The sequence below is a fragment of the Schistocerca serialis genome, chromosome 3 (assembly GCF_023864345.2).
Source record: "Schistocerca serialis cubense isolate TAMUIC-IGC-003099 chromosome 3, iqSchSeri2.2, whole genome shotgun sequence".
NCBI classification, from domain to species: Eukaryota; Metazoa; Arthropoda; class Insecta; order Orthoptera; family Acrididae; genus Schistocerca; species Schistocerca serialis.
In genome coordinates this window covers 164,005,253-164,023,839 of record NC_064640.1, presented here as the reverse complement: position 1 = coordinate 164,023,839, position 18,587 = coordinate 164,005,253, and the positions used below count along the sequence as shown (strand labels likewise).

The 18,587-nt window shown below is 37.3% G+C and overlaps 1 protein-coding gene across 1 annotated transcript in view; it reads right to left on the bottom strand.

Annotated features, from left to right (window-relative positions):
- Positions 1–18,587, bottom strand: part of LOC126469876 (phosphotriesterase-related protein) — a 235,395-nt gene that overhangs the window by 62,828 nt on the left and 153,980 nt on the right. Inside the window, exon 5 of the mRNA XM_050097201.1 lies at positions 5,595–5,759. Within this exon, the coding sequence (XP_049953158.1) occupies positions 5,595–5,759 (165 nt within the window). The remainder of the gene's footprint in view (positions 1–5,594; positions 5,760–18,587) is intronic.

Genomic DNA, 18,587 nt, shown 5'->3' with positions numbered 1-18,587 from the left:
ATTGGAACTACTGACGGCCTTGGGAGAGCCAGTCCTGACAAAACTCTACCATCTGGTGAGCAAGATGTATGAAACAGGCGAAATACCCTCAGACTTCAAGAAGAATATAATAATTCCAATCCCAAAAAAGCAGGTGTTGACAGATGTGAAAATTACCGAACAGTCAGTTTAATAAGCCACAGCTGCAAAGTACTAACACGAATTCTTTACAGACGAATGGAAAAACTAGTAGAAGCTGACCTCGGGGAAGATCGGTTTGGATTCCGTAGAAATACTGGAACACGTGAGGCAATACTGACCTTACGACTTATCTTAGAAGAAAGATTAAGGAAAGGCAAACCTACGTTTCTAGCATTTGTACACTTAGAGAAAGCTTTTGACAATGTTGACTGGAATACTCTCTTTCAAATTCTAAAGGTGGCAGGGGTAAAATACAGGGAGCGAAAGGCTATTTACAACTTGTACAGAAACCAGATGGCAGTTATAAGAGTTGAAGGACATGAAAGGGAAGCAGTGGTTGGGAAGGGAGTAAGACAGGGTTGTAGCCTCTCCCCGATGTTATTCAATCTCTATATTGAGCAAGTAGTAAAGGAAACAAAAGAAAAATTTGGAGTAGGTATTAAAATCCATGGAGAAGAAATAAAAACTTTGAGGTTCGCCGATGACATTGTAATTCTGTCAGAGACAGCAAAGGACTTGGAAGAGCAGTTGAACAGAATGGATGGTGTCTTGAAGGGAGGATATAAGATGAACATCAACAAAAGCAAAACGAGGATAATGGAATGTAGTCGAGTTAAGTCGGGTGATGCTGAGGGTATTAGGTTAGGAAATGAGACACTTAAAGTAGTAAAGGAGTTTTGCTATTTGGGGAGCAAAATAACTGATGATGGACGAAGTAGAGAGGATATAAAATGTAGACTGGCAATGGCAAGGAAAGCGTTTCTGAAGAAGAGAAATTTGTTAACATCGAGTATAGATTTAAGTGTCAGGAAGTTATTTCTGAAAGTATTTGTATGGAGTGTAGCCATGTATGGAAATGAAACATGGACGGTAAATAGTTTGGACAAGAAGAGAATAGAAGCTTTTGAAATGTGGTGCTACAGAAGAATGCTGAAGATTAGATGGGTAGATCACATAACTAATGAGGAAGTATTGAATAGGATTGGGGAGAAGAGAAGTTTGTGGCACAACTTGACCAGAAGAAGTGATCGGTTGGTAGGACATGTTCTGAGGCATCAAGGGATCACCAATTTAGTATTTGAGGGCAGCGTGGAGGGTAAAAATCATAGGGGGAGACCAAGAGATGAATACACTAAGCAGATTCAGAAGGATGTAGGTTGCAGTAGGTACTGGGAGATGAAGAAGCTTGTACAGGATAGAGTAGCATGGAGAGCTGCATCAAACCAGTCTCAGGACTGAAGACCACAACAACAACAACAACATGAAAGCAGTGAATGAAAGTAGGCATAGTAAGCTAATTTACTGAGATTCTTATCACCAAAATTGCAATAACCCTAATAGCATACATAGGAGAACTCTGACGTTTCAGCAGACCATCAATGTGTTGCTTCCAGTTTAACCTCTCATCAATGGACAAACCTAAAAATTTTGAAAATTCTACCTTAGCTACAGACTTCTGTTCAAAGTCTATATTTATTACTGGAGTTGTGCCATTTACTGTACAGAACTGTATATAGTGTGTTCTATCAAAATTTAAAGAGAGTCTGTTTGCTGAGAACCACTTAATAATTTTGTGAAAATCATCATTTACAACTACATTCAAGGTTAATACAGCAACCAGATTTTTAATAGTGGAAAGTGAAAGAGAGGAGTTTCTATACACTTTCTTCAACTTCAGTTAAGTTTATCAAGACTCAGACACTCTTCAACAATGAACATTCACTTTCATCTATTACTTAGCTGCTTTTAACAGCAGTACAAATTAAACCACCTCATAGAAAGAATTCCAAATTTATATCAAAGGTTATCAAAGCCTGAAACACAGTAATGTGGAATCTCTCATCTGCCCTTATTACATCCCTTCAATTATCTTTTTGTTTAATTGATATTTGAATCCAATTTTCTATAATATTTATCTGTCATGTATGCATGAATCAAATTATTATTTAGGTCTGATTCCATTCAGTTTCAGAAGAGGTCAAAGTATCAAGTCAGCAGCAGTACAACTTCTACATCATGTGCTTGAAAAAATAAATGAAAAATCCCAAGCAGTGGGAGTATTCCTGGATCTCTCAAGGGCTTTTGATAGAGTACATGATGATGTGCTCTTATCAAAAATTGCGAAGAGTGGTGTCTGGAAAACTCATGCAATTGCTAGAAACATATTTAATGGGTAGACAACAGTGCATGGAGATTGTATACTCTACTGGAGAAATACTGGAGAGGAGGAGGTCAAGTATAAGAAATATAAATTTTGGTGTTCCTCAGGGCTCTATTTTAGGTCCAGTCCTATTCATATACTATGTAAATGATTTCCCAAGTTCTCTTGAACTCTCTCTACTTATGCAGATGATACATCTGGTATCTGCTATGCAGACAACGAGCCCAGCCTAGTTTAACAGATACATAACTTTATGGTAAAGGCAAGAGCTCAGTTTGAAAGAGAGAACCTAAAAGTAAACATAGAAAAAACTAATATTATTAATTTTAAACTAAGTGGTCCAAACAGACAAAATACTGTGTTTGATTAAATTCTACTAAAAACCTGTACAGACTGTAAATTCTTGGGTTCATGCATAGATGATCAACTTTCATGGAAGCAGCAAGCTGATTATATCTGTAAAAAATAACACCCAGTCTATATGTATTAAAAGATTATCACCATATCTTAATTCTGAAACCCTAAGGACTGTATGTTATGGATTAGTGTGTCCTTTCTTGTCTTATGGAATAGTACTGTGGGGTGGGACATGCCAAACTAATATTAAAAGAGTTTTCATACTGCAGAAGCGAGCCTTGAGGATCATAGCAAAAGTACAACCAGGGACTTCTTGCAAAACCCCTATTCATTAGACACAATATTCTCAAAGTTTATGCCATGTATATACTAGAAACTATAGTGCTAGTGAAAGAAAACACTAAGATCACAAAAAGAAATATGGATATTCACAACTATGAAACAAAGCATAGAAAAGGTTTTCATGTGGTTAACAGAAGATTAACTTCAACAGAACAAGTCAAAGGAGCTGTTTTTATTAACTTGTTATCAAATGAAGTTAAGATATTGACAGGGGATCTTTTAAAAAGCAAGTCAAGCTGTGGTTTATTCAAAAATGCCCTTATAACTTGAATTTATCATGAATTAAAATATAATAAGAAATAATGTAATTAAAAAAATTGTACTTGTAAAAATTTAATACTTAGTTGAAAACACACATGTATGTAAAATTTAGTGTTACAAGCAATAAATTGAAATGAATTGAACTGAAGCTCACTTCACCACAAAATAGTCAGTCCATGACAGGCAGGCAATCAAGTAACACCTATGTAACACATTCATGAGAATCCAATTTCGTAACATTGTATAAAAATTGGCCCCCAGTATTGTTCACTCAAGATATATGTGTGATTCACACACTGCCTTTAATAAAGTGTATGATTTTGTATGAACTCCTTTTGAGTATGTGTACTGTTTCAATACAGCCAAGCCACTTCGTTCTATTGTCAAAAAATGTGAGAACCTTCAGTTGCCATGTCAGTGTTTAATAATAAATGTTTTTCTTTCCCATCATCTTGTACAGGATTTTGGATGTAAATAGCCCTAGTGGGCTGGCGACCATAATTATTTCCTTTTCGTTCATTAGTGTAACTTTTTGATTCATGATCAGTGGTACCCCTTTCTGTCCACTGCTGTTCGTGAGTGAATGCACAAAATAACTTTCATTTTTCCAAATTGTAGCCCTGTTCAGTTTAATTACTTTTTTATTTTTAGTAGACTTTTCTATCAGAAAGATCGGTTGTACACTTTCCCCCAACTTATCGGTATTGCTTCTTTGGGAAAGATAGCCTTATCATATTAGAAAAATTCCATTAGGCTTACACATGATCCACGGTCATATTTTATATCGCAAACAAGATAGGTCGATTAGTAAGGGGGAGGTTACAAGCTGGAAAAAAATCCTACAAGAATGGGACCACTAAAGACAGAAGAGAATAATTTAATGTGACAGAAGTGTAACCCTTCCACAAATTGCTGCAGATTTCAATGCTGGGCCATCAACAAGTTTCAGCATGCGAACCATTCAATGAAACATCATTGATATGGACCTTAGGAGCCAAAGGCCACTTGTGTGCCCTCACATGGGCCCATAAACATGACATTGGACTATTGATGACTGGCAACATGTTGCCAGGTCAGACAAGTCTTGTTTCAAATTGTATCGAGTAGAGGGACGTGTATGGGTATGGAGAAAACTTCAGGAACCCATGAACCCTGCATGTCAGCAGGGAACTGTTCAAGCTGGTGGAGGCTCTGTAATGTCGTGGGGCATGTGTCATTGGAGTGATATGGGATCCCTGATACATTTAGATACAGCTCTGATAGTTGACATATACAAAAGCATCCTGTCTGATCACCTCAATCCATTCATGCCCATTGTGCATTCCGACAGACTTGGGCAATTCCAGCAGGACAATGTGACATCCCACATGTTCAGAATTGCTACAGAGCGGCTCCAGGAACACTCTTATGAGTTTAAACACTTCTGCTGGCCACCAAACTCCCAGGACATGAACATTATTGAGCATATCTGGGATGTCTTGCAACGTGCTGTTAAGAAGAGACCTCCACCCCCTCATACCATTACGAATTTATGGACAGCCCTGCATGATTCATGGTGTCAGTTCCCTCCAGCACTATTTTAGACACTAGTCAAGTCCATGCCACATCGTGCTGCAGCACTTCTGTTTGCTCGCGGGGACCCTACACGATATTAGGCATATGTACCAGTTTCCTTGGCTCTTCAGTATATAATGGAGTGATCACATAGGTTAGCTTATGGCTAAAGCAAGTGACAGTCTTTACTTCATTGGTAGCATAATATGACTTCATGGTCCGTTTATATGAAGATAAGGAATGGTCATAACACATTCGTTTGGGTCATGTGCGAATGCTACAAAGGTGTTGAAAAATCTGAATTGGAAGACACTTGGAGAAAACTTTGAATATCTCACAGACATTAGTTTACAAAATATCAAGAGCACCTTTTTCACAAAAGAGTGTAGGAAGATCCTTTTATCTCCTACACATCACCCACTAATGTATGTGCAACAAAAATTGTATTAATTACTGCTTTTGTGGTGACACAGAAGCCTTTGAAAATAATATGAATAGTCTTCCTTATATGGTGAAATAAAAATTACCCTTATCAGAAATGTAAATTTTGGTACATATAAGTTTAGCATAAATAATATTATTGAAATCCTGACTGACATATTGTATGAATAACTGAAACACATGTTTAATGTTTTTCTCTGAACCACAAGCATTATTTTATCACAGATATGTGCTCATTTCTCACACACTGTAAATGCTGAAACAAAATAAAGTGGATTTCATTTTAAATTTTACTTACTGTCCAAGTGTGACATTATTGTTTTTCCAGCTTTACCACCAGCTTCTGCAAACAGTCGCATTATTTCAAATGGTGCTTTTGGATGACGGCCAGGATGAAAGCTGACAGGACAGTCTAGACTGCTCTGAACCTCAGCTGTAGCTTTAATAACGTTTTTCTCAAATTCTGTGAAGAAAAAATTACAAAGATTTTGGAAGTTTTACCTACTATCTGTATTATACTGATGAAATATTACATAGCATAAGTAATATCTTGTTTTCAGCAAAGCAGTTTGCAGATCTTATTCATAAATTATAGGTTTAAAATAAAAATTCAAGTTACTGAGTTTGTTACCCCGACTATAACACACATTTTGCACTGAAATATGATGACCTTTTTGGGTATGTGGCTGGGTATTTCTTTCAGTGTGGCATTATACTGTGACTATGAATCTCTCTCTCTGCTCACAGCATGTGACAAAACATGTTGGATTTGTCATGACTGTGAGGCAACATCAACTTCACACCACCATTTATAACCCTTTTCGATTATCCATATACATTTTTCCTTTTATATTTACTATCAACTCTGGAAATCAGAACTGGAATTAGAATTATTATATTCTTGAATTCTGGCAATTTCAATTCCAAAGAAAGCAAGTACTGACAGATCTGAAAATTACTGAACTATCAGTTTTAGGTCATGATTGCAAAATACTAACATGAATTTTATACAGAAGAACATAAAAACTGATAGAAGCCAATGAGATCAGTTTGGATTCTGGAAAAATGTGGGAACACACAAGGCAATACTGACCCTATGATTTCTCATAGAAGATAGCTTAAGGAAAGGCAAACTTACATTTCGGCAAAGCTCCTGAGTTTGAGTCTCAGTCCAGCACACAGTTTTAACCTGCCAGAAAGTTCCATATCAGAACATACTCCACTGCAGAGCAAAAATTTGATTTTGGAAACATACCCCTGGTGGTTGCTAAGCCATGTCTTTGCAATATCCTTTTTTCCAGGAATGCTATTCCTGCAAATTTTGCAGATGGGTTTCCTTGAAGTTTGGAAGGTAGGAGGTGAGTTACTGGTGGAAGTAAAGCTGTGAGATGGGTCCTGAGCTGTGCTTGGACAGCTCAATTTGTAGAGCACTTGCCCATCAAAAATAAAGTTCCTGAGTTCAAGTCTCAGTCTGGCACACAGTTTAAATCTACCAAGAAGTTTCATATCAGCTCGCACTTTGTCGCAGGGTGAAGATTTCATTCTAGAAGTGCCTAGTACTTTGTAAGAGTATAATTGTCAACAGTTTCTTAATAAAGTGAGAACCATGCAGCACACCATTCTTAAATAAAAACATCTGTACTTATTTAATAAATTTTGTAACATTCTAACTTTGATAGATTACATACTGACAATCTCCCAGAAATTCAGCAGTTACATCATAGTAATGGTCCTACTGTTAGTGGCAAGCTCTTCAGAGGCTATTGAGGCTTAGCCTACCCAAAAATTTGAAGAAGGCTTACAATTAGAGTTAGAAGATAACAATGCATTGAAAACAGTGTAATGTTGCGTGTTACTACAGTTTCTTCACTCCACCCATGAACTGAGTGGTCACTGTGCTATGCATGCGATCCACTTTAACAGTTCACTGCAGGTTTCTAGTTTCCACACAGCAGCTGACAGGGCAACAGACAGTGACAAGTGTTGTATGAGTGTGACATTGAGGCTTGTCTCATCTGTGAAATTGTGTTATTTCATATGCTATTCAGTCCTGGTGTAACAAAACTTGTTTTGGTAATATAATTTGTGAGTGCATGTGATTAACTGATTATATTATGGCTTGTGCTGAGGGAAAACTTGTGTCTTTACTTCATGAATTAGATGACAGACCAATTTGAAGCTGGACTTACAAAACAAAATGTGTTTATAAAGATAAGCAAAGCACACCACACTTAAACATTAAAATAGTTGATGGGAAACAAAACCGAAAATTTCAATTTCTCAGGTATAAAAAGGATCCTTGGCTTACAGGTTGCTCTGTAACAACTAAATCATTTGTTGTGTATGTATTTTGTTTGGTGGGTCTGGGACTGAAAAAGAATGGTCAGCTTCTTTCAGAGTAAATAAAAAATTGTCAGAAAAGTGGAGAAACATCAGAATTCAAGAAGGCATCTTCAGACTCAAGTGAGTTTTCAGTAGTTAGGTCATGAACAAATTGAACATTCAATTTCTGAAGGAGCCAAACTTCTAGCTATAAAACATAATGTGATTGTAAAACAAAATAGATTCATAATTTAGAGACTTATTGGTGTTGTTTGTTTCTTGGGCAAGCAAGACCTTGCATTCAGAGGGCACTCTGAAAATGAAAATTCTGGTAACAAATGGAATTACCTTGAACTATCAGAAATTTTGTCTGGAGAAGAATAGTTTATTCATGCAGAGCACTTCTTGTTTCAAAGGAACATCAAGCACAATTCAAAATGAATTAAGTGAATTGATTACTGATGTCACTAATGATTGCATTAAGGAAGTGTTACAGTTTGTTGGAGTGCAAGCAGAAGAAACCCTGGATTTTTTGTAAGTCACAAATGGGTATTGTTCTCCGGTTTTGTACTGAAGACAAACCCATAGAAAGATTTATTGATTTTCACAGTGTTTCTCCTGACAAAACTACTCGGGGTTTCTCACAAATTGTACACAATACACTTGATGTTTGTGGAATTACTGATAGAACAGTGATCAAAACATATGATGGAGCTTCAGTATTGGCATATAAACATGGAGACATTAAAAATGATATTAAACAAAAATGTCCGTCGGCTATATTTTTGCATTGTTATGCTTGTAAACTTAATCTAGTGCTGTTACATTGTTCCAAAAATATCAAAGCAGTTACGTTTTTCATTTAAAATCTTGTAGCAGTCCACTCACTTTTTTTTGGCAACTCCTCAAAGAGAATGCAATTCTTAAAAAAATAAAACTTCAGATTGCCTAAAATGTGTACTACACTCTGGAATTTCATACAATATTGTATATTAAATACCCTGATTTTAAAGATATTTCCCAAAATATTGCCACAAATGATGAAAACTGAGATACAGAGTCATTCAACAGTGCTTCTGGCTTGCTTAGTATTCTTAACAAAACTCAAATCCCTTTCCTACTTTGCCTTTACAAAGAAACATTTTTATATGCTGATCACCTCTAGGAACTTCTTCAGCACAAAACTGAATATGGTATTAGTATGTGTGATGCTGAAATCAAGAAGACTTTCAATTTGTTAAAGGATATGAGATCAGAAAAAATTGACCTCATGTACTGAAAGCTGCAACCAGAAATTTCTTAGTGAAATAAGTGTTAGTGTGCATGTCTTCCCAAACTTAAAATATTATCTTATGAGAGCTTAGATAACATGATAGTGCAAATGGAAATGAGTTTTGGATATCTTTGGAATATTCAGCTTATAGAGCTGCTTGAAAACAATCAATTTGGACATTATAAACCAAATTTCCCAACAATGAAACGGAATGGACTTCTCACAACTTACCCATTGTTCAAGAAAGAATGACTAGAAAATGAGTTAGGAAATATTTACATTGACAAAAATAAATATTTACCACCCACAGACTTTCTTAATATCATTGTGGACAATGATTTTCAAAATATTTACAAAAAAGTAACAAAGTTTATCAAATTGATCCTTAATGGTTCAAATGACTCTGAGTACTATGGGACTTAACTTCTGAGGTCATAAGTCCCTAGAACTGAGAACTACTTAAACCTAACTAACCTAAGGATATCACACACATCCATGCCCGAGGCAGGATTCGAACCCGCAACCGTAGCGGTCGCGCAGTTCCAGACTGTAGAAATTGATCCTTATATCCCCTGTCACTACAGCGTCTTCTGAAATAAATATGAGCACCCTTAAAAGAATTAAAAATTGCCTTCACAGATCAATGATAAATGGTAGGTTGAGTTCTCTCTGCACAGTTGTCATAGAAACAAAATGTGTTAAACAACTTAAAAGTGATCAGAAATTTATAGATATATGTTGACTCTGGCGTGAGCTGCCAGAGTTGGTGGTCATGTGTGCAGGAGTTGCGCTTGCTTGTATGAATGAATGGTGTGTGTTCCTCTTTCTCTGATGAAAGCTGTGGCCGAAAGTTTTATGTAAGTGCCTTTTCATTGCGCCTGTCTGCAAATTAACATGCCATCTTTACAGTAAGTAGCAACCCATCTTTTTGTATATTGATGAGATTCCTACCTGGAATTTAAATTTATATTCCAAAGCAACAAATTACTCTTCTTCAGAGACACTTTTGTTGCCATTGCCAGTGTACATTTTATATCCTCTCTACCTCGGCCATCATCACTTATTTTGCTGCTACCTTTGGTGTCTCGTTTCCTAATCTAATTACCTGAGCACCACCTTATTTAATGCTACTACATTCCATTAACCTTGTTTTGATTTTGTTGATTTAATCTTATATCCTCCATTCAAGATGATGTCCATTCCATTCAACTGCTCTTCCAAGACCTTTGCTGTTCCTGAGAGAATTACAGTGTCATTGACAAACCTCAAAGTTTTCATTTCTTCTCCCTGAACTTCAATTCTTATTCCAAACTTTTCTTTTGTTCCTTTACTGCTTGTGCAAAATATAGTTTGAATAATATTGGTGACAGGCTGCAACCCTGTCTCACTCCCTTATCAACCACTGTTTCCCTTTATTAGTCCTCAACTCTTATACCTGCCATCTGGTTTCTATACAAGTTGTAATTAGCCTTTTGATACTTGTGTTTTACCCATGACACCTTCATAATTTCAAGAAAAGTATTCTAGTCAACAGTGTTAAAATGTTCATCTAATTGTGTAAATGCTATAAACATAGGTTTGCCTTTCATTGCCCTATCTTCTACAAGAAGTCTTAGGGTCAGTATACCTCACATGTTTCTACATTGCTCTAGAATCCGACCGATCATCCCAAAGGTCAGCATCTACCAGATTTTTGATTCTTCTGCAAAGAATTCTTGTTAGTATTTTGCAATCATGATGTATTAAACTGATAGGTCAGTTATATTCACACTATCAGCATCTGCTTTGTTAGGAACTGGCATTATTACATTTTTCTTGAAGTCTTATTGGTATTTTGTCTGCCTCATACATCAAACAATCATGTCGGAGGAACATCCGCAACTGAGCATTATACCAGCAGCTGAAAATACCGCTACAGTTGTAAGGTTCATTTATTATCACATGACCAGTTTTGGGCTCTTATACGCCCATCTTCAGGTGTCATAGCTTGGTGCTGTGACCTCAGGAGCCACGGTGACCATGTACAAGATGCAGTGTGCTACCGATAACTTACTCCAGATACCATTCGAATAGTAAAACTGGTAGCAATAAGTCTTTGAACAAGATCCTGAGTGTGGCCTTTCCATGACAGTTTACTATCTATCTGAACACCTAGAAATTTGAACTGTTCAGTTTCACTAATTATATGCCCATTCTGTTCAAATTAAAATGTCAGGTTTTGTTGAATTGTGTGTTAAAAACTGAAAAAACTGATTCATACTGTGATTTAGTGTTTGTTTATTTTCTACAAGCTGTGAACTTATGTCATGAACTACACTATTTGAAACCAAGCCAGTGTTGCACACAACATCCTTTACTACCAAGCTAGTGTCATCAGCAAACAGAAATATTTTAGAGTTACCCGTAATACTACTAAATTCTTCTCACAATATCATATTTCCCATCACATCTTCATCTACATCCTCTTCCCTTTCTGTAATATTACCTCTTTCATCTCATTTGAATAGACCCTTGATATACTCCTCCCACCTTTCAGCTTTCCCTCCTTTGCTTAGTACCGGTTTACCATCTGAGATTTTGATGGTCATTTTCTCCACATGGCTTTTAGCTTTCCCTCCTTTGCTTAGTACCAGTTTTCCATCTGAGATTTTGATTGTCACTTTCTCCACATGGCTCTTAAATTTAACTATAGGTGGTATCTGTCCCTTGCTACATAATCTGCTACATCCTTACATTTGTCCTCTCACCATTCCTGCTTAGCCATTTTGCACTTCCTGTCAGTCACTTTCTTAGATGTTCCAAATTCCCTTTTGCCTGCTTCATTGGCTGCATTTTTATGTGTTGTCCTTTCATCAATTAAATTCAATATCTCCTATGTTAACCAAAGATTTTTATTAGGCCTTCTCTTTTTATCTGTTCACTCTTCTGCTGTCTTCACTATTTCATCACTCAAAGCTACTCATTCATCTTCTACCATATTCTTTTCCCCTGTTCTAGTCAATCATTTTCTAATGCTCCCTCTGAAACTCTCAACAACCTCTGCTAATTTCAACTTATCCAGGCCCCATCACCTTAATTTCCTACCTTTTTGCAATTTCTTCAGTTTTAATTTAAAGTTCATAACCAACAAATTGTGATAATAGTCCACATCTACCTCTGGAAATGTCTTACAATTTAAAATCGGGTCCTGAATTGGTGCCTTACCATAATGTAACCAATATGATGGCTTCTGGTGTCTCCAGAACTGTTCTATATACACAACCTTCTTTGTTGTGCAAAATTTTACCAGACAGCTTCCTCTTTCATTCCTTTCATCCAGTCCATATTCACCTGCCATTTTTACTTCTCCTCCTTTTACTATTATCAAATTCCAGTCCCCCACCATAATTAAATTTTCACCTCTCTTAAGTATCTGAATAATTTCTTTTATATCATCATACATTTCTTCAATCCCTTACTCATCTGCGGGGCTAGTTGACATATAAACTTGTACTACTGAGTTGGTTGTGAGCTTGTGTCTATCTTGGCTATGATAATGCAATCAGTATGCTGTTCATAGTAGCTTACCCATATTCCTATTTTCTTATTCATTATTAAATCTACTCCTGCATTATCACTATTTGATTTTATACTTTTAATCCTGTATTCATCTGACCAGAAGTCTTGTTTCTCCTGCCACCAAACTTCAGTACATAAATTCAAAATGTGCAGAATCTTAAGTCAGCTCAAGACTCAGTTTCTAGAGTTTATAACACACAATTCAGCTAAAACTGACATTTCCGTTACATGGAACTGGCATCTCATTACTGTTGTTCATGTTTAGTATTGTTACCGGGCATGTTTCGCTATATAAAGGGCATGAAAAGTGAGGGTGATGTGAGATCACTGTGAATGACATGGAAGTGCTGCATACTTGTGTGTGATAGTGTTATCAGCACCTGAAAAACTTTGAATGGTGCCCCATTGTGGCTTTCATTTGGCCAGATGGTCAAATCATGCAAAATTTAGATTTGTGGGGCATTCATATGTGACAATGGCCCAGTACTGGACTGCATGGGAATGTGAGGGCAAATGTACGTATCGTCAAGACTCTGTTTGACCATATGTGACCACTGCAAGGAATAATGACCAGATTGTGCACCAAGATCATCATAACCCCTTCACAATCGTGCCTGTCATCCAAAAACAAGTAGTGAACTCCATGCAACATTCTGTGTCATTCTGCACCACTGGTTGGGGACTAACCTCAGATGGACTAGTGAATTATTGTCCCACACATAGGCTACCATTAACACCATAACACAACAGCTGCATTTGGAGCGATACAAGTACCAGGAAGCATGGACTGCTGATGAATGGCATTGAACTGTGTTCAGCAATGAATCATGGTAACCATTGTTGGTGAGTATGGCGGCAACCTGGAGAGAGGTTGTGACAAAGAAAGCTGGGATATTTTTACTTCCCTTCTTGTTTTGTCATCTGCCTTTTTATATTCTTTTCTATTTTTATTTTTGAACTAATTACCATTAACATACGTGAGTATAATCTGTATTTTCATAATAGAGAAAGGTTGACCTTCAGTTTTAAAAAATTTAACACCAGATCTAATGTTGTGCTTAGTTTTAGGTATGTAATTGATTTTCTAATTTATTTCAACTATTTCTAGTTAGTATCTTTTGCTATAGGATGAAATCAGTAATCGTTTCATAACATAAATTCTATTGTTGATGTATAAACAAATATAAATTCTGTAATAATTGTAAACATTTGAAAGACAAAATGCTATTATTCTTAAAGTATCTATTTGGCTCTAGTCAGAAAGATGTTAGCAAAGCCAGCCCTTAATTAATTCCAAAGTAATTAACAGTTTTGTCAAAAGTATTGTTTGCATAATGATATTTGTTAATTTCATGTTTTAAACAAATAATTCGGCTTAACCCCAGTAGTAGAAGAAACTGTTAAAAAGAACCAATTTTTAGATGCATTCAGTTAATCGTTTGAAGTAAGTTTTAGTTGTAATTTCTGTAAATTTAACTTTATACAATGTGTAAGTTCAGTATCTATTATTGTCAGGATATATAAGGGCTCGGTTTTTGGTCATGAGACAGTCAGTCTGTGGCTGGGTTTCAGACGAGAAGCCTGTGTTGATTAAAACTACAACAATGCTTCAACTTAACGGTGGAATAAGTGTTAAACAATTAAGCTGTGTGTAAAAACAATGACAATGTCTGCTCTGCTCCATATGTACCTGATTATTCTTTAAGAACTGTGAACTTTGTGGTTAGGTTTTACTGCTCGTAGTTGTTCAACAGGAAACTATTGTTGCAGTATGTGGAGTTTTGCCTGCAAACTAATAATGAGGCTTATTGAAAGTTAAACAATAGTGCATTGGCCATATAACTATGTATTATTAGGGGGTTGTGAAAAATGAAATTAAAGTACTGTGAATCACAACTGTGCACCTGTTGGCTACATTATTTACAGTCATCAGTGTCTGAATCCACAACCCATCTTTCATCCAGGGTAGCAACGCAGTACATCGACACCGAGGACAACAAACAAAGAAAATAAAGCAGGTAGATCTGCTACAAGTGGTGCCATGGGTGAGGAATATTGAATGTAGCCACAATAAAACAAGGACTCACAAAATTTGAAAAGTGAAATCAGCAGCAGTTTACAGTGAACAGATGCTACAGCCAATCAGCACTGGAGTTTCATGGTCACAGTATGACAGCAGCCAACTAGTGAGTCAGTTCTATGGAAGCAGCCATTGAGTACAGTAGCAGCCAGTCAGCATGCAGGTGGACACAACTGAACAGAGATAAACAAGACATCTTACCAAGAGAATTATAACTTGCCGCCGCTGTGCAGATCCAGATGACAACTATGAGAAGCACAGCAGTGCATCTGCAGACAAGTGATTAAAAACAAGGTAATTCATTGTAAAAGCTGTTTTGTATTAATTGATACATAATGAGTGACCTTAAGGAACAAGACTGTGAGATGGGAGACAAGGGACAACAGCAGACTGGTTCTGTAGATGCTATTAGCTATAGATCAAATATGAATGTAAGTTTGAATGATGGGGCGAATGTCCTTTTGTAGATGAAATGATAAAAGCATCATCTACAGTGTATGGTGAGGTGAGCGGAATGGGTAAAAATAATACTGAAGTACATGAGATCGTTAAGGTTAAGGAGGAGGAACCTAGTAGCGAAAGTCAGCAAGGACAAAAGTTTATGGCAGACAAAACTTTGGGAGCAATGTTAATGCAAAATACGAGTAGTTTGAGCTGTTTGAGTAATATGAGTATAAATGAAGACATGAATAGGATGGAAAATAACATTAGTAGTATGAAAGAAGACATTAGTAGTATGAGGAAAGACATTATCAGGATGGAAAACTAAACTAATAGCAATTAACTGACATGGTTAGCTTAAAGGATGAACTGAAGAAAGAAATTAAAGAGGAGATTAAGGTAGTCAGCTCTAATCTTTCAGAATTAAATAAGATCGTTGAGGCCGTAGCTAAAGATTGTGATGAAAAGATAAAGACTGTAGCACATAACGCTAATGGGAAATTAACATTGGTGAGTAGTAAATGTGTAGAAGAGAGAAGAAAGCTTTGTGATGACTATAGTAGGAAGGTGGAGGCTTCTGAAAAACAGTGTAAAGACCAAGTCATAGCTGCCAGGAAATTTTGTGCTGAAAACAGGGTTAAACTCAAAATTATTAACTGTGGAATTGGCAGGACAGCTGTTGGAATGCAATTTCTTCGTAATTCAAAATCTTAGCATTGATGTAATATTTGGGAATAATTTCTTGTGTAATAGCAAGTAGGGGGGTTCAACATTCTGTGTTGGATTCATTATGTGCTGATAATGCTTATCCCTGCTGTCTGTCTCATTTTTCATGTTTCCTGAGGCAGTCAAACTCTTCTCCTATCCTACATGTTTTTTGTAAGCCAATAAGAATTAAGCTCTCTTCTACATTCATATGATTTTGTACAGAAAGATATGTTAGTATTAGAATATTTTAGAAGAGGTTTCTCCAGTATTATTTATATATATTATTTTGTGTTAGTTACAAGTAATAGAATGATAAGAGAGGGGAAGAAAATAAATCGGTACTATGATTAAAGAATTTATGTCAAACACAAAGGTAAGGTAAACTGAAAATGAAAGGTGTCAGCATATGTGAAGGATAATTATCATCTAAAGTAATCAGCTCATGTGTGAAGTTAGTGTAATTTAGTGCAGCAGCAGAGGTAATATGCAGTAAAAATCATCTTGAATACTAGATCTTAATATTAATTGTGGTATAATAGAAGTGCTTTTGTTCAATGCCATCAGTATATGGAGATAACAATCTACCCATAGAAGTGTCATGGTACAGCCTTGTTTAACATTAAGGAATTACAACTACAGACATAGCTGCCTGGAGTAACGTATGTGGAAAGAATAAGCAATTTTATATCACCCTTCAGGCTAGAATCTTAAGTAATTTGATGGAATACAGTGAAATAATAGTTTTGCAAAGTGATAATTTTGTCTGATCAGTAATGAAAGTTAAGTTTGACTTAGCACAAGGATCTGTAACTGTGGAGTGCTTTTCAGTACAGTCAATTTTGCATTAAATAAGCAGAGCAGGTGTTTATTTATTACTTAATGAAGCAATTATGATATAATCAAATAATGAATAAAGCCTGCCTCTGCTGTAGGTTTTTTTTTTTTTTTTTTTTTTTTTTTTTTTTTTGACACTTGTGTGTCAATGGGGATGAAATGATGACGATAAGGACAACACAACACCCAGTCCCTGAGTGGAGAAAATCTCTGACCCAGCCGGCAATCGAACCTGGGCCATTAGGTATGATATTCAGTCACCCTGACCACTCAGCTACCGGGAGCGGACATAAGATCCAATGATGACAATATAGCTCTATCAAAACCAGTCATCCAATAAAATTCTTTTTTTAGTGATTTTAGCTTGTGAAGTTTTCTTCAGTTACCATACATTGTGTCCACCCCCGGTCAGTGAGTGGTCAGCGCAACAGTGCCAATCCTAAGGGCCCGGGTTTGATTGCCGGCTGGGTTGGAGATTTTCTCTGCTCAGGGACTGGGTGTTGTGTTGTCTTAATCATCATCATTTCATCCCCATCAATGTGCAAGTCACCAAAGTGGTGTCAAATGGAAAGACTTGTACCCGGCATACTGTCTACCCAACGGGAGGCCCTAGTTACACGACCATACATTGCAGATCACACATATGCTGACAGTGTGAGGAATGTATAAGAAGAATACCATTTGAAAAGCTCAAGTGCTCTTCTCTCATGTGAAACTTCACTTTGTTGCAGACTGCTGTGGAGGCTGTCACCTGTTTGAAGGAATTTTGTGAACATTTTATCATTGATTTTGGAATGTTAAATCCAATTTCTTTCACTCTCGAACTGTCACCTATTCATGGTGCTGTTCCCAAGATTTGCTCACCAGATACAGTCTGTGTTGCAGGCCAGGAGTGGTTTTTACTGGTTAGTATCTGCTGACAGATATGTTATCAGTGTGACATCTGCAAGCAACCAATATAAAATGTTGGAAAGATGTTACATGTGCCTCCAGATGCTGCTGCAGAACATGGATTCCAGACTTGGTTCTCTCTCCCTGTTCTCAGCCACCGACTCGACAGCATGCACTTTCCTCGCTTTCCCATTTTATAGACTTCGGTCCACTGCTGTTCAGTTGTAATGGCTCCTCCAAACAGCTGGGGGGGTATGTTTGCCCTCCCCAGGCACACCCATTGTATTCAACGTACTGAAATACAAGGTCATATTGTATCTATTTAATTCTCCTATTCTTATATGAAGCTACTCTTATTGGATGTTCTGTCCCTCACTCATCCCAGCACCTGTATGAAACTGGTGCCAAACAAGCAGGATGGCCCATCTTACAGTTTGTAAAAGACCATATTTTCATGACTAAAAATATGGTGTGCATTATGCTTTCATTCAGCTATGAAACAAGCCTGGGCATGGTTCAACTGTGGTTGGTGTCTGTCTGTCACTGGGCTGACACTGTGTGTCCTGCTGCTATTTCAAGCAAAGGCTGACTGCATTTCAGCAGTCTGTGAGCAAGTGCTCTCATGCACTGAACCTGTGCTGCCACATGGTGTGCCTCCCTGACATATTTGAATGTGGCCCTGCTGTGGCCCCATGTGCCCTCACCACAGCCACTCCAATGCCTGTCCATTCCAAGCAAAGTCTGTAGGTGCACTGCCTACCACTCACTGTGGTCATCATTCCGTGCCATGCTGCCAGCCTGCTGCCCAATGCTGATAACAGTGCCTAGCTGCCTGTTTCAGCCACAATGCCACTCATGCTGCCGCCCAGTGGTGACTCTCATCTGTTGCCAGCAATGTGCTATCTGACCTGGCAGTACTGCCATGGGGGGTCCTGAATCTGACATTGGAGGCCTCATCAAACCTCATCACTGTTGCATTCAGCTGTCAACATCAGGTCCATGCTGCATTCATAAGGGTGCTACATGCCTGCAACCCCATCTGCCCACTTGCGCCTTTGCAGCTGTCGCATTGCGTGTGTCACATTGCAGCACATTGCGTCTCGTCGTGTCTATTGTAAGTGTTGCCATGTACAGAATTGTAGTCACTGACTAACAAGTGGGGAATGTTGCATCAAGAGCTAACT